The sequence below is a fragment of the Taurulus bubalis genome (assembly GCF_910589615.1).
Source record: "Taurulus bubalis genome assembly, chromosome: 11".
Classification (NCBI taxonomy): Eukaryota; Metazoa; Chordata; class Actinopteri; order Perciformes; family Cottidae; genus Taurulus; species Taurulus bubalis.
This window is the reverse complement of record NC_136599.1, coordinates 11,284,846-11,305,926: the sequence shown is the minus strand read 5'-3', so window position 1 is coordinate 11,305,926 and position 21,081 is coordinate 11,284,846. Positions and strand designations below refer to the sequence as shown.

General features: G+C 38.2%; 3 protein-coding genes across 3 annotated transcripts in view; 1 reads left to right on the top strand and 2 right to left on the bottom strand.

Annotated features, from left to right (window-relative positions):
• Positions 1-4,974, bottom strand: part of letmd1 (LETM1 domain containing 1) — a gene marked incomplete at its 5' end in the record, with an annotated part of 6,194 nt that extends 1,220 nt beyond the window's left edge. The window contains 8 exons of the mRNA XM_079226404.1: positions 978-1,074; positions 1,184-1,336; positions 1,477-1,578; positions 2,482-2,668; positions 2,878-2,960; positions 3,461-3,576; positions 3,944-4,098; positions 4,859-4,974. Of these exons, the coding sequence (XP_079082530.1) occupies positions 978-1,074; positions 1,184-1,336; positions 1,477-1,578; positions 2,482-2,668; positions 2,878-2,960; positions 3,461-3,576; positions 3,944-4,098; positions 4,859-4,974 (1,009 nt within the window). The remainder of the gene's footprint in view (positions 1-977; positions 1,075-1,183; positions 1,337-1,476; positions 1,579-2,481; positions 2,669-2,877; positions 2,961-3,460; positions 3,577-3,943; positions 4,099-4,858) is intronic.
• Positions 4,975-6,669: 1,695 nt separating this feature from the next.
• Positions 6,670-8,559, top strand: gtsf1 (gametocyte specific factor 1; the record flags this gene model as incomplete). The annotated part of the gene is made up of 6 exons (XM_079226540.1): positions 6,670-6,754; positions 6,910-7,013; positions 7,139-7,265; positions 7,357-7,440; positions 7,803-7,860; positions 8,299-8,559. The coding sequence occupies 6 exons, from the start codon at positions 6,670-6,672 to the stop codon at positions 8,372-8,374; spliced, it is 534 nt and encodes a 177-aa protein (XP_079082666.1). The 3' UTR covers positions 8,375-8,559.
• A 6,451-nt stretch (positions 8,560-15,010) lies between these two features.
• On the bottom strand, positions 15,011-20,166 carry nr4a1 (nuclear receptor subfamily 4, group A, member 1). Its single transcript, XM_079226821.1, has 7 exons — positions 20,099-20,166; positions 17,993-18,776; positions 17,751-17,880; positions 17,330-17,493; positions 17,023-17,225; positions 16,733-16,911; positions 15,011-16,135 (listed from the first exon to the last, which is right to left on the bottom strand). The coding sequence occupies exons 2-7, from the start codon at positions 18,764-18,766 to the stop codon at positions 15,879-15,881; spliced, it is 1,707 nt and encodes a 568-aa protein (XP_079082947.1). The 5' UTR covers positions 18,767-18,776; positions 20,099-20,166; the 3' UTR covers positions 15,011-15,878.
• Between the last annotated feature and the right edge of the window lie 915 nt (positions 20,167-21,081).

Below are 21,081 nucleotides of genomic sequence, written 5' to 3'. Positions count from 1 at the left end.
ATCTATGAATTACATGAGAACTCCACATAAAAGTCTGGTCACAGATCTTATGGGGTACTACTATGTCAGTGGAAACGGTTGCATAAAGCCTTTTGTGGCTCCAGACGGTACTGCATGAAGTCTGATAAATTGCCCCAAGTGATGGCAATTGAGTCAGCATTGGACAGGTCTGCAGACTACAAATGCTTTGTGGGTAATGCAGTAGTCAGGTATTGACAAGGAAAAACAATGCATGGAATAAAAATGATATCTCTGGTCCTGCTGCATTGATTTAAAACCTTTCATAGCTGTCCATTGGGAGTCTGACAATTTAATAGCAGTGCTTTGCCAAATCTGTGACACTCTTTTAAAAAGGTGAAACATTTATAATAAGAGCATTAACATAGCAGAAAACAACTACTAGCAATATAAAGATCCGGATCGGGTTGCACCAAAAATAATGAATTGTTAAACCAGGTTAAATACTGCAAACTTCAAAACTAGCTTGAAATTAAAACATTTCTTCTAACTATGAAAAAAAGTATTTTTCCTTACTGTTCCCTTTTTTTTATTGCTCCATTAATTGGCCAAAAGGTTTTTCAAAAAGGAGGAGAAATTTGAGTTTTATGTCAAGCCATCTTGGGTAACGTGAGGCTGGAACTACATTACTTAAAAAAACAGATTTATCCACCTTGTTTTTTGTACAGATTAAACAAATAAGATACACCATGTAAATTAGTGAGTTTTGGAGGTGCTGTTGACTGAATTTGTTACATTTGCTTTCCTATTTCTTTATGTTAAGGTCAGCTAATCAGGCTCTCCATATTTAAAGTACAGACATATCCAGAGAGTCCATAGAGACCTTCTCATCTAACTCTCGGCAAGAAAGCCAATAAGCATAATTCCTATTTTTCTTTAAATATTAGATACGGACATGTCAACAGGATTAGGCTAAAGTCACCAAATTACAAAGATACTGCACATCCAAATGAAAATACCTTTCAGTGAGGCGGACACCTGAAGCCATTGGGATAACCACTCACGGCATTGATTAATGCCAAGACTATTAGAATGGAGACCCCGAACATAACAAGCCTGAAAAAGAGACAAATATTGTGTATTTATAACACCACTCAATATGGAATATGCAACGTTTAACATGTAGATCAATATAATATGTTTCAAGTTGTGTGGAGTGACTGACATGTCTGAGTTCGGAGTCATTCAACTGGTTGGGGCCCAGCCTGCTGAGGGCCCGATCCAGTAGGAGCAGCTCCATGGCGTGGCTGTTCAGCCGCCGGCCCATCAGGAACCCCGGGAGGCGTGGAGTCAGGAAGAGCAGGGGGCTGACGTTTTTCTGATGGGCCGTGAAGACAGACGGGAGAGATATTTGATGTGCAGGTTCACCGAGCCTTGAGCATTTCATGTCAACTGGAAGAGTGTTTGTTTGTGCAAACGTTGTGTGACGTTAGTGAAGAGTGAAAGGGTGCAACTGACCATCTGATCCAAACTCATCCTGTGTATACCCAGAGGCGGTCCAGAAAACAGGTTCCGGACTGCAAGGATTTCAGACACTTTGGGATTGGCTCCTCCTTGCACCTGAAAATGCACAGAGAAGTCAGTTCATCCCACTTTCATGGAATACTGGATACAGGTTCAACCTTGTTTTACTTGTATATGCAACCATGAAGAATGATGTGTGTTTCAGATTTAGTATTAATCTACAATGACAGACAGTGGCCATTTAGTCTGTAATGTTATATACTGTGTAATTTATATGAAATATAACTTAAAATCCGGAGAGTTAACTGCATTTTGATCAAGTGTCAGAACAGAGATGTTAACTATGTCGCCTAACCAGGAAAGGGAAAAATTAAAAAATCTTGACATTTTTGGACCAAATACCTCAGATTTGATTTTTGCACAATGAGATTTTTTATAAATAATCTTTAGTAATGTAAATATAACGACTTAGTGGGTAAAGGCAAACAATAGAACAGCTAGAAGAATCGGGTAAATTTAGTTCCATCAATATACTGCAATGTAACTTTTAAAACCAGGACAATAACGGTAACAATTCAACACCTATACCACATTAGATTATTCAAATCCAAGACGATATCTAGTTTCATATCACGATCTTACTTAACAGACAGTGTCATCTAAATAACAATTTGAGGCCAAATTCGGCCAAATTATTTAATATACTGTATAAAAAGAACTTGAAACTAGTTCCAACTAACAGCTACAACAATAAAATGCAAAAAAATAAAATTTAATAACGTAATATACAATACTATATCATCTTTGTGCAGAACGAGCTCTTTAACCTTTGATACTTTAAATACATGTAGATGATAGACCTTTGGGGTGGGCCTACAAAAACACGGAATCCTTGCAGCGCTTTAATTGTGTGAAAGGAGAAGATATGATCTTTTCTGCACACTGTCACATATTACTACAGTAATCCTGTAACCAATACACTCTGATGCGTTCACTTACTTTAGCACATAGGTGCTTCAGGCCACTCTGTAGCTGGCCGTCTTTGACCTGCTGACTTGTGTTCTCGAGCCCTTTGAGCACTGGCCAGTAGTGCCGGACCCTGTAGGAATGGTACAATTCCCGAAACTCTACTTGCTGCTTCTGAGTCCAGAAGTAAGGGACCAGGAGCTGGCGGGGGAAAAAGTACCTGGCAGTGTACAGGAGAGGATGGGAGCAGAGAGAGGAGGGACAGGTAAAATATATATCAACTGGGACACAATAAGAAGGAAATTCCAACACTAACCATTGAGGGACATAAATGAACACCATTTTCAAATCATTTCAAATTGCTTTGCTGAGTATGAATCAAAAGAGTGCCAATTGAAATGAAAAGATGGTCATTTCAAATTAACTCACATCAAGACAAAAACCAGGTAGTTGGCAAAGGGAGGGATTGATATCACCACCAGCGGAATGGCCTTCATTATGTCTCTGCGAAACTGTGAAACAAATGTAAATTCAGTAAAGCTTCTGTGAGATAACAAACATTATATAGCTGAAATTAAACAATAAAGGCAAAATATTACAATTGAAATACTGCTCACAAGTGAGGATATAACATTGTGAACATAATTCTATTACTGTGAAATCTGCTGCGGAACTTCAGAATTAATCTGATTACTTTCCTTTGTCATTTCAATAATGTATGTCTAAAACCATTTGTAAAATCTTCTTGTATACTGTCAGATGGCATCTTCCAAAGTAACAGTCTTCATATGAAATTTTACTTTAAAACTCAAGGGGATCTTCTGTAAAATCCAACTGCAATCCACACAATAGATGATGCTGCAGTTTTTGTATCATTAACTTGACACTTAAAATTGTTTAGTAAAGTGTACAAACATGATCAATAATCCATCAAATCATAATCCCTGTATCACAAAAGTTGTATACATGTGACAATATTTGGATATGATTAATGGTGGTGGAGGAGACCCACCTGTCTGAGCTTCTCCATCTCCCTGTAAGGCAAATCCTTGATCTGCACTCCATCAGAAAACATCCTTCCTTTGATCCTCTGCACATCTTTGGCATCTTGGAGCAGTACCTTGAATCCTGGAATAATGAATTAATGATGCAACATTCAGACTCCACATAAGATGCAAACAAAAAAGTGGATTAAAGTGACAAAAATGTAAAAATATAAATATAAGAAAGAGTGTTTCACAAAGTGAATTTGACATTGTGTTCCTGTTTCCGAACTGAAAACTATTCAACAATCTTAAATCAATTAATGTTCCATTCATTTTTTTTTTACTTTGGAACTTTGCTTACTGTTAAAAACCTGTAACTGCACAAGTAGCAAAATATTTGGTGTGCAGTTTAACTAAGATAAAATAAGATTTGCAAAAGGTATCTACAGTATATAACATTAGAAATATAGTATTCAAGATACTAGAGGTGAGTCAACGGTTGATCCTACCTTCCATAAAAGTGTGATAGAGCTGATAAAAGCGGGGAAAGCGCTTTTTGAGGAAAACTTCATATTTGGCATTGACACTCTGGAACTTGGAGACGACATATCGACCAATACCTCGTCTCACTTTGGATGACGAGTAGTGTCTGCACAGGGACAACCTGTTGAGTAGAAGAGGTGTACATGATAAATTAAATCATAAGCAATTAAATGCCAGAAATCTTCATGTTGTTTTGTTTTCATTGAACACACAATAACAGATATACAAGCTCTTGCAGGCAATATAATATGACACAATATTCACTTTTTATCTCAATAAAAGTGATACATTCAATACAATATTAAAATAGGGGGAACATATACACATATTTCGCCACAAAACCTTTCTATTTTACTAGAGTACATTGTGATGATAAACATATATATTTGAAATCATGTATAACCCTATGGTCAAACCCAAATAAAGGGGGACTCACTATTTCTCCACTTGCTCCAATAAATATGATATCTAGCCATACGAAAGATTAATCATCGAAATAGACGAGCTTGAGTTATCCATAAAAAAACAGAAATGTCAAAAGTCGGAATGTCATTTAACTTTAGTCATAAGCATTTTTTTAAATATCCATCTGTTTGACACATGGCATAACAAAACCACCTCCATTCTCAGGTGTTAAAGACAAACAAAATCACAGGTAGTTGTATGCTGGACGTGTTCTAATGACACAGCAAAGCATTATGATTAAAATATAAAGTCGACAACTAATTTTACATAATATATCTGTTTAAATATTTCTTATGAAACACAAACGTGTGAGCATGTCGTGCAGCTAGCTTAAGTTAGCAAGGGAGCAAGTCATATGCGAGTAAGACAAAGTGGCAAGTCGTAGACAAATTAAGTATAAAGCGTTTTTAACATACCTGGACCGACATGACACGTACGGAGAGTAAAGGCCATTAGTTATCGTGTTTGTCCTGAGACCACATAGTCGGGTCAAAGACAAATGGCTACACAGGCTGTAGCTGAACAGCGCCATGTTTGAGACACAGCGGAACATCCGCGTACGTTACCGTAATGACGCTCAAATACGGCGACGCCAAAAGCAGTTTAGTTACCGTAATGTCTACTGTATGGACTCGATTTACTAATATATATGAATATATCTGTGGATTTACTATTGTAGTATTATAGTATATGGTAGTAGTATGGTAACTTAAGACCAGTGGTGGAAAATAACATTACTCAAGTACTCTACTTGACCATATTAGTGTTAAATACACAAAAAAATCCATCCAAATGTATTGTAAGCAATGGTCGAAGAGTTTAGTAAAACAGTTGGTTTGCGACCAGTCTCTCAGACAATTAGATTTTTAAAATAGTTGATGCTGATCAAAATAAATTTAAAAAAAATAGCCCTTACATATTAAATCATCAAGAACAATAACACTTTACAACTGATAGGGATTATTCGTACTTTTTAAAAATGTAAATGTATAGTATTTTGGTGCTTTAAATAAATTTTCTTGCTAATACCGCTCTACTTTTACTTACATATTGTTATATTGCTACTTTTACCTGAGTAAATTATTTCAATACTTCTTCCACTACTGTACAGAAACGGTACTTGCTCATTTATTTCACATCTTTGGATTTCACTTAAGTTATTTGACAGATTTTTAAGCAGGACAGGCGTTTGTCGAACCGGAAATCACGTGACCTCACGACGTTCTCTAAAACACGTTCGGGGAGGGGAGACAAAATTATCAAACCCGCCGTGAACTGGTAGCGTGATCGATCGCTAGCTGGAGGGACGCAGACGCGAAACAAAGGTCTTTATAATATTGGAATGCGTGGAAATTACATTTGTCAATAGATTGTATTAAAACCAGCTGTTAAGAACAAAAATATTCCGTTTCAGAAAAGTAACGGCTCTTTTTCTCATCGGAATTAGCGTCTTGCCAAGTTTGCTAGCAAACTTGCTAGAAAACTTGGCGAACGTTACTAGCAAACTTTTTCTCCGCATGCGCTTTTTAAAGGCAATATTTGACGATTTACTGTTTACAGTGCAGTTTTTTTACGACTGTTTTTTTAAGAAAACACTCGTTGGAAAAAAAGGTATTAAAATGTATCTGCATTTTAAACTATTTTTAAAAAGCGCCTGATTGGAAAAGGCGCAGCCCTATAACGCAGTGGATCGGTTTTTAGAGTAAAACCAATCGTCAGTAACCAATAAATAATCTGGTGCTAAAGTAAAGTTGAATCTGGTGCAAAAATTAAATCAAAGCCAGTGGCGTCTACACTTTTACTAAAAGTTAGTGACTAGTATGCACGAAACGGTGTAACTATTAGTAGATTAGTTTATCATGAATGAACTTTAAAACCACATTAAAAAAAAGTATAGACCATATCTGCCCTCCAAGTTTACACTACGGTCATGTCTTACTATTCCTGTTTTGCATTCCAGTTGTACTACAACTACATGTGCTCAAGACCTTTGGTATAATATTGAAAATGAGCCTACACCTGCAAACACTTTCAGGAGGGAAATAATTTGGCACACCTGGAAAATTGGACAGTAACCTGCAGGTTAATTAATATGATTCGTTGTCATGGTTCTGCAGCTTTTTGAATGCTGCCACATGCTGTTGTTCTTTTGTCTACATTGGGTTTTTTTTTGCATTTTGTATCTGACTTTTCCAGTTAGCACAGCTTCAGTAAATCCCAGCTAGAGATGTCGACCACTATCAAATTTGGAACCACTAGCTCTCCATGCAACACTGCAGCTGCCGAGAGAGCAGAGTTGATCGAGGAAACTGGTAATATTCAAGACTGACATTGACTTTGTATTTTGCGAACAATTAATTCCGCGCTTGGTCTAAATGCAGCATTATATATTTTCAACATCTTAAGTTGTCATCTTTTTTTGGAAATATTAAAGGGTAACGTTTATTAATTTGTTCTCTAACTTAAGAAAGAGTAAACTGGGACCCGGAAAAAATTCTGCAGTGCCCTTTTGACAAGAACCACCTCATCCGGACCTGCCGCTTCCCTTACCATCTTATAAAGTGCAGAAAGGTGAGTTGAGTGATTGTTTACTGCGAACACCAGCAAGTATGGAAAATATTGTAGATTAACAAAGTGCAAGCATGTTTTGTCATGCATAATTGAACTGTAAATCTCCTTTTCTCTCATGGATGTAGAATCATCTGAAATTGGCCAGTGAGCTAAAAACCTGCCCTTTTAATGCACGCCACCTGGTCCAAAAACATGAGCTGATGCACCACACTGAAACCTGTGAGGACAGGATATCCGTGGACACTGAAGATGGTAATACAACAACTATATTGTAAAAATGTTTACCATGCAGAGTCAACATGTGCTTGCAGTGTTCCTGAGTGCACTATTATTCTGTTTGCAGAGGGAAGCACAAATGGGCATTGTAAATGGCAGGTCCCCGTCAGTACTTGGGTAAACCAGGACATGTCTGAGGATTGGGACACGGGTATATTATTGATCACAATTTATTGTTTTTGTACTTGGTTTCTGAATGAGTGAACAAACATGATGTGTTAATTAGTGAGTTGATTAGTTTGTCTTCAGAGTCAGGCTATTTATTTCCAATAGTGTTTATGCTAAGCTAACCGTTGTCTGCTTCATATTAAGCGTACAGACATGAGGGGTATTTATCTCCTTATTTAACTATCGGCAAGAAAGAGTATTTAAATGATTTTTAAAGGAACAATCGGTGCTTGCTTGAAATATTCAATCCACAGTATTATTTTTCTCCCTTGCATATGCTGAAGTTCTGAACCTGACTTTGTACACATTGCATTTATTTGTTAAGTTAACAGTTTTGTCTTGCAGAGGCTGATGATGCTGCCACTCCATTTGTGTGGGGTGTAAACACGGTCCTTAATCAAAAGTAATCCCACTTAACATATCATATTATATACATTTATTGCATTTTTGCACTCTCCTATTGTTTGTTGTTGTTTGTATTTTTATTTTATTTTTATTTATACCTTAATATGCACATACATACGCGCACTCTTGCACTTCTACTGTTTATTTTAATTCCTAAATTAATACTGTTATTCTTTCTCTCATACAGCTATTTTATTGTTGTTTTTATCTTTATTCTATTAGTATTATTGCATATATCTTTCATCCCTGTTTTGATATCTTATCTTTTTTTCTGTGTAAATGGCTGCTACGCGACACTAAATTTCCCTTTGGGGATTAATAAAGTATATATTCATTTCATTCATTCAAAAGTAGGTGGTCTGCTCCCTTTATTTTTTTAGCACTTGTTTGTGCATATTTTCGTTGTACTTAACTGTTTTGTCTCATTTCTTTGCAGACAGGAGGAGAGGCCCACCAACAACCTTGGTCCAAGTTTTCGAACTCCCAATACCCTCCCATGGTCTGGAAATTAAACCATAATGTATGTACCAGGTATACAATTAAAAGCTTAATGCTAGGCCTAGTTCATGTGATTTTGCACATTTTTTGGAAAGTTTGTTCTTAGCAAGTTTTTCTAATATGTTTTTAAAGGTGCAGTGTGTAGGACTTGGGGCAACTACTGGTGAGGTTACAGATTGCAACAAACTGAAACCTTCAGCCAATAGATCTCCCTTAATGCTACACGCAGTTTCTTTTTAATTTGCGGCACTCTAATTCGTAGTGCATTTTTTTCCGGCTTGCCTTCCCTGCTGTTACAGTAACAAATGTCACTGGTTGAATATTGTGTGCTTTTTATTAAAGATCATTTCAAATCATTTTGTGTGGTTGATTATAAAAATGTTTGCTTAAATCAATCGCAATGTTTAAAAAATATCAAATTGATTTGGTGTTCGAACGCAAAATTAAAGTAGTCTTTGAGCATGAGAGCAGCCTTGTAAACATGGTAACACTGTCACATGACCACTGGATGGCAATACTCGCCAAGCACTGACATCACTATCTAACTACTTCCCTTTTGAAACTTCATTCCTTTTGGTTTATTGCCATGATTAAAGTACCTCTTCTGGTTATCAAACTATTTTAAGACACTTTTATGCATGAAGTACAACATTCGGCATGTGCCTCACTGGAGTATTCAGATCCTTTACTTAAAAGTACTAATACTACACTATAAAGACTTTCTCTAAGTAAAGTCCTGCCAGTATCAGGAAAATGTACTTGCATTTTAAAAGGGTGTTTTACCTTTTCAGTTGATTTGAGGTTGGGTTATTTAACTAATGATTTTGTTCTTTATGTAATCTGCTTATTTTATTTATTTGGTTTGGCCTAAAGTGACACCTTCACAATGCTTTGTTTTTGTCGAATGAACAGACCAAACTTCAAAATATTTCAAATGATTTGTTAAATTGGAACCATCAAATATTTTTTAAGTAAAGTAGTTGCCAAATAACTAATTATTTCAACTTCACATTTACTGTAATTTATAGCAAAACACATTTTATAAACTTTGTTTTCTATGCAAAAAAAAAAGTCTTCATTTGTAAAGTAACTAACACTTTCTGATTAATGTAGTGAAAGACAAATAACTATTTCCCTCTGAAATGTGGTGGGGCAGGAGTAGAAAGTGCCATGAAAGACAAGTAAAGTTCAAGTACCATTTGTACTTAAATACAATATGTGTGCTTGGTTACATTCCACTAGTGGGCAGTTGGCATTAAAGTTGATCTTGAGAACATGTTGGAGAGCTGAGTGACCCCAGTGTGTCAAGTGTCAGGATAATCCAGGCTGGCCAGCCAGAGAACTCTGTCATATCTAAGGGACATTATTGATTTCATGTGATGACTGTCTATTTTAGTTGTGGCTATTATTAGAAGTGTTCTGTGCTGCCCTGTCACTATCTGTAAGGATGAGTATGGCTCCTCAGAGCGGAGTACATGCGGACAGCCCCCTCTATCTACCGAGGAAGCACTGCCTACTCTTGAACTTACTGTATTTTTGTTACTACCTGTCTGAGAGACATGTGGAAGCTTGTGTTAGTTCTGAACTGTTTTGTATTCCCAACTGAACCAAAGTCAGTAATGTTAGTTGGTGCTCAGGAGAACCCAGACCTCACTGTGTGCCATACTGGCAAGAAGGAACTGATGTTACATTACATAAAAGCAATTCGATCTGTACCAAGTTAAAAAAAATCTGCATTAAGCCAGATGTATACATACTGTACCTTTTTTAGATGTCCGATTTCTAAATGCAGTGGGTGTTTATCGCTGATCTTTTCTCTTGAGAATCTGTTGTGGAAGATGCTTTTCGATTTTACAACAAAGGGTCTTCAAAACAACATATTAAAGAAACAAACAAAAAAACAAATATGATTTTAAAGGAATACATTGAAATAGAAGACACTCGTATACAGCCACAACATATAATTCTGTATTCAAAGTAAGTCAAAGTACTGAAGTATTAGGAACTCAATGTACACATAACGTTTTGAAAGAACGTTTTTTTGTCAGTTTTATATTATTACATTACTCGAATGGACATGGGGAGCACATTTTTACTGCTTTGTATACCATTTTGTTTGTTCAAAAAGTAACAAGTTATACTATCTTTTGTTTTGTATAAACATTCTTAATCTGAAAAGTAAAATCTACAATATTTGCCCTTGAAATGTAGTAAAGTAGCATGCAATGGAAAATAGGAAGTAGCCTATATCAGAATTGTACTTACTTTTCAATGTCCATATTATGCATATAAACATACAATGTCAGTCTAATCTATGATGAAAAGGTTGGTATTTGTCCAATATAAACATTCTACCCAAAATCTTAGACCAAGCCCTTTTCCTCAAATATCAGTTTGTTCCAACAAAATCAGTAATAAATCATCATTGATAAAATATTGTCTAGAACAGTGGCCGCCAACCCGTAGATCGCGATCTACCGGTCGATCTCAGAGACTTTCCCGGTCGCTCTCCAAAAAAAAAATAAAAATAAATTCAGAAACACATTGGGCCTCATTCTCGAACATTTTCTGAAGTGTCTTCTGAAATGTTTTCTTATGGACTTCTAAAGACCAACGTCAGAAAAGATCTCCGGAACGCCGGAAAATGGGTTTTCAGGCGTTCACAGCTGTGCTCCCCGAACGAGGATTTCGCATGCACCTGGATTTGCATACAGAAACGCCCCGCCAGCTCCTTATAAAGGCATGCAACTGACGAGACCTGCGCACAATCGACAGACTCAAAGCGGAAAGCGAACTGCGGTCAACTCAGCAGACACTCGGATCTTTGTATTTTAATCAGCAGACAATACAATTGTATTACACCTCTATACTGACATTCACGGTAAACACTCAAACGACCCAGATCGGAAGCGAGCGAGGGTTTTTGCGAAGTTAGCGGTTAGCGGATAGATCCACGTGACCAACATCCGGTTTTCAAAATAAGGTATCGACAAATCGTATATATTGCATATATGGAAATGAGATTAAATTAATTATATTCACATTAAGTAAAACATGTGACCTTCAAGTAGTGAGTTAAAGAGAAAACACAACTCAATTGTGCCTGAAGTGTATTTATTATTTGATTTGAGGGTTAATGGAATATATCTGACTGATATTTATGTGTTCAGGACATTTCTGACCACATCCAAATAAAATATCTTAACTTTACCAATTCAGATATTTTACAAAGTAAAAGCTGAAATGATTGTGTATCTTTCAAATAGATCATTTCTAACATTTTGCTAAAATTATGCTTCAATTCAAACAGTTGATAAATACAACAGTTAATATTGGTAGTTCATAGCCTGCTCATTGGAAATGTGTTTTCTTGTTCATATTGTGTGCGGTTAACAAATCATTTCCTTTTTATGTTGCATTGAAATTAAGTAATTTAGTGTGTTCTTGGTTCCATCAAATTGAAAGCTGGACCAAAGTCAGGGGCTGCTAAGCCTTCTCTGCTGGCCTAAACATAATCACAAAGTTATAGCTATTTTATTATTTAATTTTGTAATTTAAAATTGTCTTTTTTTCTAAACAGCATCCCATCATGTGCGTATTTATGTATACGATATCAGACAGCAAGCCTAGGTATAAAATGCACGGCCCGCCACTGCAGTCTGGACAGTTTTTTTCTCTCAACGACTCAATAGGTAGATCTTGCCTGTCACCGAGGCAGAGGTTAGGGATCTTGGGCTTAAAAGGGTTGGTGACCACTGGTCTAGAAGTTTAATGTCAGTCCATATACAAATGTTTGCCAACCAGCACCATAAAATGAAACTATATAGCCTCAGTACAGCCTGTTCCAAATGGAATGTCCAGTCCAAGACTGTCCAGTCAGTACAATACTTGATATAACTTACTGATACTGATGACATTTCCATAAGCCTCAGCTGCTTTTTGTGCATCGTGCTAATGAGTGTAATAAGCTAATACATGTTATGATGTTAATATGCAAAACTAAGATGTTAAACAGTAAACATTATACTGCTAAACATCGGCATGTTAGCATTGTCACTGCAAGCATATTAGCATGTTAGCATTTAGCGCAAAGCACCGCTTTACAGCCTAGTACGTTGGCATGGTTGAGTCTTGTAAAAACAAATATAATATGATAATACCAGACTAACAATCAACAAACAAACAATTTTAAAATAAGGCTTTCTGCCAGTCTTCTTTTATTAACGTGACATTGTCATATTCTCCACGACATACGAGTCCTGCACATTGTGGAGTGAACAGTTTGGTCACGGAACTGGCCTATAATCTTGTAACTCTGTCTGAAGCATGTGATCCTCTATTATCACTGCCATTTCATACTCCACTCACACAAACTGCATTCAAGTTGCTCTCACTTTCCCCAGTTTCCACTGAGGCATGATGAGTAGATCATGAGAGAGCTGCCCTATTCACCTTATCGTTATCAGTGTCCCATCACCCATGTGAAGTATGTTCTGTAACTAGAGTGATGCTGGCTTTAACTGCTCTTGTTGCATAAGTCCGACATTTGTAAGTTATCAAGTCCTCCAACTTGTATATTAGGCCTACACCACAGTGGGCGTTACAATGTGACTACAGCTGAACGGGGCAACTGCAATTCAAAATATACACCACAACTGAAGTTAAATATACATCACAACTGAAGTTAAATATACACCATAACCCAAAATGTGTTCTTATTAATGCCTTTTAACTAATCTACAAATGCATCAAGGTGTAAGTGACCCTTTGTAAGAAGTGTACTTTCTTATTGAGCTGTAGTATTTCTCCAGTCATCTGAATTACTGCCCACATTTGAGTATTTTTCAGCTATTCAAATAGTTTTCAGGTTTGCCGCCCTATCTGAGTAACCCAGTCGGATATTTAAGTAGCTAACTTGATGACTTTATCTAAAGACCCCAAGTTCATCCTTTTGCGTCACCACCCGACCAATTCCTCTGAGCAGTCTGTAATGTCTGACCCATGGAATAGTGGTCAACATTCATCTCTACTACTGGGTCCATACAATCTAAATGTACAGTCATCAGTTATAAAAACGAAACAAAACTACTTACAGCAGGGCAGAAATGCACAAAATTCAACGAAACTGCTGAAACTTAGAGTCATTCAAAAGAACATTGCTATCTTATTATCTTGACGTTTGGCATTGGCTTGTAGTATATGTTGCAGTTTGTGTATGTTTTGACGACATTCATCTCCTCTTTCCCTTTGTGAGGGCAGACTGGATGCTAAAGTGACACACTATTACCTCTCAATCTATAAATGGAATTACAAGACTGGATGGGTCGGGGCAAGCTGGTTAACATGGTCATTTCAGTAGATATCTCTGCATCATTGCAACCTCTTCTCATTATGTTGATAATGACAGGGCTGTTAAAACAATCATCTTAAGCCTAGCTACAAGTACCATTTAAGGGCAGCAGTGGTAGGAAGACCTGGTTAAGAGACGAACTGAAAACAATTTGAGTTTACTTTAAATCCCCTGTGACCCTAACAAAGGAAAGCATGAAGAGGAAACTTCATTGTTAGCTCAGAAGTGATTTATTAATAAAATAACAATGCCCGTATTAGAGCACAATGAACCTAACTGGAGGAACTGGATTGTCCACAATTAGTTATACTCAAAAACTTCCTTAAACGTATGTAATGTAATCCAACAAAAAAAGGTTGAATGTCCTCCCTTCAAAATGTTAAAATCTAAACCAGGAAAAAGCAATGCAATAAAAGAAATCTCTAAAAAGGAATCAAACTCACTGGATGTTGGGTTGGGAAAAAAATATCTGGCTTTTTTTGCTGCTCAATCTTTGTGGTCCTCAATACAAACTGGTTTCCACAATTCTCTTCCATTTATTTCCTAGGTCACGCCCCTTTACACCTGTGGGGAACAGAGCACTTGACTGTGGAGGCGACAAGTTAAAGCAGGTGTAACAGTACGTCATATAGGTTCAACCTTGAAAGACTTTATTAAGCCCTCTGTAGTTAATGCGTTCCCTCACATGTGTGGTGGTGTCACGCTGTGGGGAAACCTTGCTTATAGAGGGCATTGTGTAAGCTCAGTGCATCTCAGTCCACAGATTCACAATGTCAGCTATCTTAGCCTCACGGTCGTTATTAACAGGTGCACTTTAATGATCTATATCTTATTGTCTTTTAAATAATCTTGTATCAACATTTACAAGATGTACATTCGTGGTGTATCACTCACACACACACACACACACACACACACACACACACACACACACACACACACACACACACACACACACACACACACACACACACACCATACAATGATGAAGTAGTCTGAGTCACTTGAGACCGGCCTGGGAATTCAACCAGATTCTAAATAGAGACCAGCCCATAACTAGGAGGGAGGTGACTGAGGGTAAATTTTTTCAGCAACTGGTCTGTTGCCAACTAAAGAATGTGTACTTCAGTCAGGCTTACAAGCTGCTGGCACACCAACACACAATGGATGCACACAATGTAAGATTAAACAAGAGACTAACTTATTTAATATTAAGTAAGAAATATTTTTTTTCAATGTTTATGTCGTTTACAAGTGCAAGTAAGGACGGATAGTAAAGATGACAGAAGCAGTTGGAATATGCAGTCTTACATTTTATTTCATTTTTGGTTGCAGTAAAATATAACTTCTGAGAATGTAAAAATAACCCCAAACAAATTACATTTCCCCCAAACTGCAGAACACAGTTTACGTGGCAACAATACCAGCAGGTTTAAAACAGATTCAAAATAATCTACATACAAGTCCAGTGTATAAGACGATAAACAATATATTAGCTGCACAATGTCAATTCATGATACATGAATGATACCACTGAATTTTTCTGTAGGCTTAACCTACTGTATCATATGGTGGCATTAGATATACAGCAAACTGGAGCTGGCAGGGACTCATGCTTTTGATATTGATGTGTGAACTCACCAGAGGCTGAGACGTGTATTTGAGTGGTTCTGTGAAAAAAAATGTAAACTTTGTGGAGTACCTGAAGTATTTAATCTGAATTTAAATATAATACAAAATTGTAATTGTTAAGATGAAGATATAATAATGCTTTGTAGGATATTTGATGTGCAATTTGCAGTCAAAATATTGTTATTAAAAAAGCAAGAGGATTGAACTTATTATATCTTTGAAATGGTGCATAATATGATTTGCATTACATTTGTAACTTTTTGGGCACCTTCTTGTATGTAAACAGTCACCTTTTGGTCCATGAGCCAGTCTGTCTGAAGAGTACACAAGTTCCTGGGAAAAATACTAAGAAGAGCAATTTCACGTACATGTTGCTTCTGCATGTTTTACAACTCACTTTATAACTCAGATGTAGGCCTTTTCCTCTAGAGCTGCATAATCCTTTAGGATTCTTTTTCATCAGCATCCTCAGTCTGTTCTCTTTGGCTCTCACATGAACTCCAGATTATATGTATCACAGCTCTTCCATCACACACTCAAAACGGAAGCGTATCCATGAAGATTTTGTCCACAATCTGTGGCGGGGGAACAAGATCTTCTAATTTAAGGTAAAATATACGCTGGTAGCCTTCAGTGCACAGAGTCCTGAGCTCAGGCAGCTTCCCGAGAAGTCTGGACAAATAATTTGGCCGCAACGAGTCAGAGCCGCAGCCAGAGATGTGATCTTTAAGGCAAGTGACGAGCTGGTTCTGCAAGTCCTCCACACGTTTTGGCTCCTTGAGACCATGTCGGTCTGCGGAAGAAAATAAGACACAGGTTTGAGTCAGAGACAGCCGTCATTATGCGTCATTGTTCTTAAATACTTTAAAACGCAAGAGTAACAAATCTGATCAATAGAATGTATCACGTTTTAATCTAATATGTTCCATTTTGCTCATTTGATTTTAATCAGCTATAAAAAGACTGCAACTCCAGGTTGATTTTGGAAAATCTTTATATAAAACATTACCTTCTAATAAGTGGAATATTACACCGCTAAAGCGGACACCAAGTGGTGTTGTCAGAAGTGTTAATGCTGCTGCATTGGAACAATCCCTTGGCTTTACATGTACACTTGCATTGTGGTTATGTTTAGTGTGCTGTGATATATTACTTCTTCTCTGCCCTATAGAGTACATGAGGTCGTGTTACATTCTGTCATATACAGCTGTCGTGTCAATCCTGTGTTGTGCAACAGCCTTGTATTGTCCACCAATGAAACCTTGTGCAAACTGTAGTTCTTGTTGAATAAAAATAACAATCAATAATAATAATAATCTGAGAAAAAAAGAGTGTGTTAAAGCCTGATATCTGCACTTCTTAAGACGGATGTGTACAATTGTGCTCTTACCAGCAATGATGACCAGGGCTGTGAGACAGGAGCAGGAAGAAATGTCTAGCTTCATGCGATGGAGACTTCTAGAAAACTCCAAGATGGAGTCAATCCAGTCACCAAAGCCTTGGACGCACTGCGTTTTGTGAAGCACTGCCCCATTGCAGAAGATGAGTGTATTCATTTCAGGATTGGAACTTTAAAAAGAAAAAGCAACACAGTTTATTGATTTTATCCAAGACATCAGGAAAAGTACACGCAAGCTGTGTAATAAACATGCTGACTTTTTTATAGGGGGGCGCACTCACCGATAAGCAAGACGCAAGATGAAGAGTTCGACAAACGCAGATTCCAGCAGCAGTTCCTGGTCTTCTGAGCAGAACTCAGAAAAACCTGGGATGCTCTTCGCCCACTTCCTTATGGTCTCCATGGAGGACGTGAGTAAGTCGTAAAACTGTTTGACGTCACTTACGTCAACTTTCTGGTTCGGACTGACTTCGGTTTCACCAAACTGAAATTGCACAGAACAGAGAAGTTCAAAGAGATGCGTAAGTCGGTAATACAATATGTCCAAAGCATTAAAAAAGCGGGATTGTGTTTGTTTCTTTTTTTTACCTTGGAATAATCCAGTTTCCCAATGCCAGGGTTTGAGTCGATATGGGCCCTCACAAGTGAAGCAATCATGCTCACTGGAGACACAGTGGTTGTCACATCCTGGACAACTTTAGGCTTTGAAGGCAGACGACCTCTTCGTCCTTTCAGGCTGTCCGTTCTCACAACTAAAAAAATGTGAGTTCAGAATCTAAATCAGAACTTTTTATTGCCAAGTAGTTACACAAACAAGGAATGTGGCTAGGTGAATGGTTAATAACAATAAACACAGTGCAATAGTGTGAGGTATATTTAAAAATAAGAATAATAGAAAATATGAAAGTTTACATATAAATATGGTAAACAAATAAACAACAGTACGTTAAAACATTCATCTTCACCATTCTAATTCTAGGCCATTCATCTGGGTTTCTAATGAACTCACCTTCCCTCACCATGCCCACAACGAGACACTTTTGGAAACGGCAGAACTGACATCGATTCCTCCTCCTCTTGTCTACAGGACAGTCTTTATTGGCGAGGCAAACATACTTGGAATTTTTTTGTACTGTACGCTGTGAAATAAAAAGAAGAATTACTCGTAACCTGCCTTTAAGACTGACAGAATACATGTAATCTTCTTTGCATTGAATTAGGGTGACTGTATGCATCGAAAAGTCTTATTACCTTGAAAAAGCCTTTGCATCCCTCACAGGTGCGAACCCCATAGTGCTGACAGGAGGCGTTGTCGCCGCACACAGCACAGCAGCCCTCATTTCCACTGGAACTTTGCAATTTGGGTGATAAGCTCCCATCAGTGCCATCGAGAATGCGTGCTTGCTCCATCGCCAAGGCAGGGAAATTCAGTGCTGACGGTTGAGGGTGGGTCAAAGTGAAAGGATCCTGCTCTTGCAAGTGTGGTTGACCCAAATGAGACATGTCCTCCACAGAACCAAAAGGAAAGAAAGTGGGCTCCTGTGGCACTGAGGAGTCCTCTGCCGCCCAGTATCCTGGACTGGGTGAGTATGGCCCGAAGGCTGAATCCCAGTTGGACGCATGCTGACTCTGGAACCGGGGGGTTGAAGGAGACAAAGTCGAAGCAGGGCTGCCAAAATAATCGGACCCACAAGGGGACACAGCTTCATCCGGGTAACTCAGCGTGAGCGCTCCAGGGTAGCAGCCGTAAACCTGGAGGTCATCCAGCTTGAAGGGGGTCTCCTGGCCAGACGACGGGGTGACGTGGGCAGGGGTTGCAGTAAACTGACATGAATATGCATCAAAGTCGCCCCTGTGAGTGTCCACCAGGGAGCTGATGCTTGGCAGGGAGGGAGCAGAGAGGCGGTCCCGTGGGCTGCTCATATTCACAGTCAGCCTGGAGATAAAGTCTGTGCTCTGAAGCTCCGAGCTGCCAAGGCTGTTCTCATAGAGCTGAGATCCATGCTGGGGGTGTATGCAAGTCATGGCTGCAAGACTGAAAAAGACGAAATAAAAACTGTTAGAACCAAACTGATTTCAGAACCGCTCAGCTAAACAACTTCACACTCGACACTGCGCCCCTACACCTGCCATGACTTGCATCCACTTGCAATGCTAGAGTATGTGCATTATTTATGCATCTAACAGTTAATAGGGGTCCCCCAATAGTGTGTTCATATCCCACTTCTAATAAATATATCTCGTAGATCTCAACAGCTCACAACCAAGTCTGCACCTCTTTGGGTCCACAGCAATAAACCCACGAAGAGTGAAGTCAATTGGACGAACAGTTGTCGAGAAAATCAAAGGACAAACATGCATGCATGCATACAGACAGACAGAGACTCTATCCATTTTAGTTTAATTTTAAAATTGTAATTTTACTTTAAGGTTAAATAGGTTACTATAATCCAATGTTCACACAGTGAATCAGAGACTTGGGGGGGCCCCAGTGCGTGAGGGTCCTGGTGGAGTTGCACAGGAGAAAACCAAGAGGGTGTTCTGCTCTAAAAAAGCAACTATCGTAAATCATTGTATCAAATAGTAAATATAGTCAGCGGCTCATGACTACAAGGTACATAAAGTGGGGGTTGACTTTCAGAATGGGGCTCACAACCAACCAACGAGGCACATGTAAGATACATGAATGGAAAACAGTTTGGTTTCCAAATTTCTATAACTCAAGCCCATCTTGGGACAATATAATTTGCATATTCATTTCACACTGTTCATACTGTATATCTTAACACTTTCATTTCTACCCTTACTGTTTATACCGTAGTTAGTCTATACCTCACTGTTTGAATTCTAAATATCACTCTGCACTTTACTGCTTTCGCGCTTCTGTTTAGATGCTGTACTGCATTCCTGCTGTACTGTGTGCAATGACAATAAAGTTGAATCTTTCATATATCATGAATTTGCCATGGTTTTTTGGTCCATAACAATAAACATAGTGTGAGAAAATAAAAAGCACTGCAAAAGTTAAGAAACATTCACAAAATATTATACTATACAAATATGCACAGTATAAGTTTTTAAATAATATATTTTGTGCAGGAATGTGCTAAATATTGGCAAAAGCTAATCCAATATATTTGTACAAAGTAGAGTCGTACTGTGACAAATGGGTGTAACACTGAGACCTGCAAGAGCTGTAAATACTTTCTGCTGAAAATAATAGGGAAGGGGCGGCTACTTTCTCTTCGATTTATACTAATTGTAATGCCCATGTGTTACTTGTAATATCTAAAAGAAATTAGTAGTTTCTGCATTCATGTATAATGTATTAATACAACAAATAAACATGTTTCCTACCTGTTAGGACCGTCTACAAGTGTTTTGAACTGTCTGTACTCCACAAACAGCCGTCAGTCATCTTCAGTGTTTCCCAGCTGAGGAGCAAGTCCCCGCAACACATTTATACTATCCGCTATTCTACCCATGACGCGTGCGAGGTTTCCACACAAGGCTGGCGGTGGGCGGGGAGATTTCCAGCCTCCGTCCAATCACAGCGCGCGTTCGAGAGAATAGACGCTGGATGACGCACTTCGGGATTCCGTTGACGCGCGTGTGCCGATGAACCGCAGCATTGTCCTCTCGAAACACACACACACACTCACACACACACACACACACACACGCACACACACACACACACACGCACACACACACACACACACACACACACACACACACACACGAACACAGCGCAGAGAAAGACACACAGACACACAGCTAAACAACTCAATAAAACTGAATATAGCTTCATATTTTGTGCAGGAGAAAGTTGACACACTGCCAGTTTGCATCAGTGTCTCTTGTTGTATAATACATTACAGTATTACAGATTAACTGAAAACATATGTTATGATAACAGGATGTCACAGAATCAGACATTATATATAAATAGAAACTGCTTATCTGGTGTGTACCAATGTATCTGCTCCAGTAGTTAACTGCATGCCCCAGGGTTCAAGAAGTCAAAGGGTGCAAGGGGCTCCAGGTTTGTTATGTGTGAGTTGGCATGTGCGAATTAAATTGAAAATGTATTTAGAAATATGCAAAAAGCACAATATCCTCTGACATGGTGGGTCCTGCTGTGAAGGCCTCTCTCAAAGAGGTGTCAAAAGTTGGTTGTTTTCTGTTTTGCATATTTCTATATTTATTCATGTTTAATCAAATTATCACACAGCAGGTATTCTTAGATAGGAAAACTGTGCACATTGCACAGGAAGTGGGAAGGACAAGAGTTTAAAAGGAGCAGGAACAGATTACTTTATCCAGTTACGTGTTAAAGC

What these genes read in the sequence shown, in the direction of transcription:
- nr4a1 (XM_079226821.1), bottom strand. Translation starts at nt 18,766, where the DNA reads ATGACTTGCATACACCCCCAGCATGGATCTCAGCTCTATGAGAACAGC. An exon ending in GATGCAAAGGCTTTTTCAAG is followed by an intron (nt 17,881 to 17,992) that starts GTAATAAGACTT and finishes TTTATTTCACAG; the next exon opens with CGTACAGTACAAAAAAATTC. An exon ending in AGCCCTGGTCATCATTGCTG is followed by an intron (nt 16,136 to 16,732) that starts GTAAGAGCACAA and finishes TTTCTTCCGCAG; the next exon opens with ACCGACATGGTCTCAAGGAG.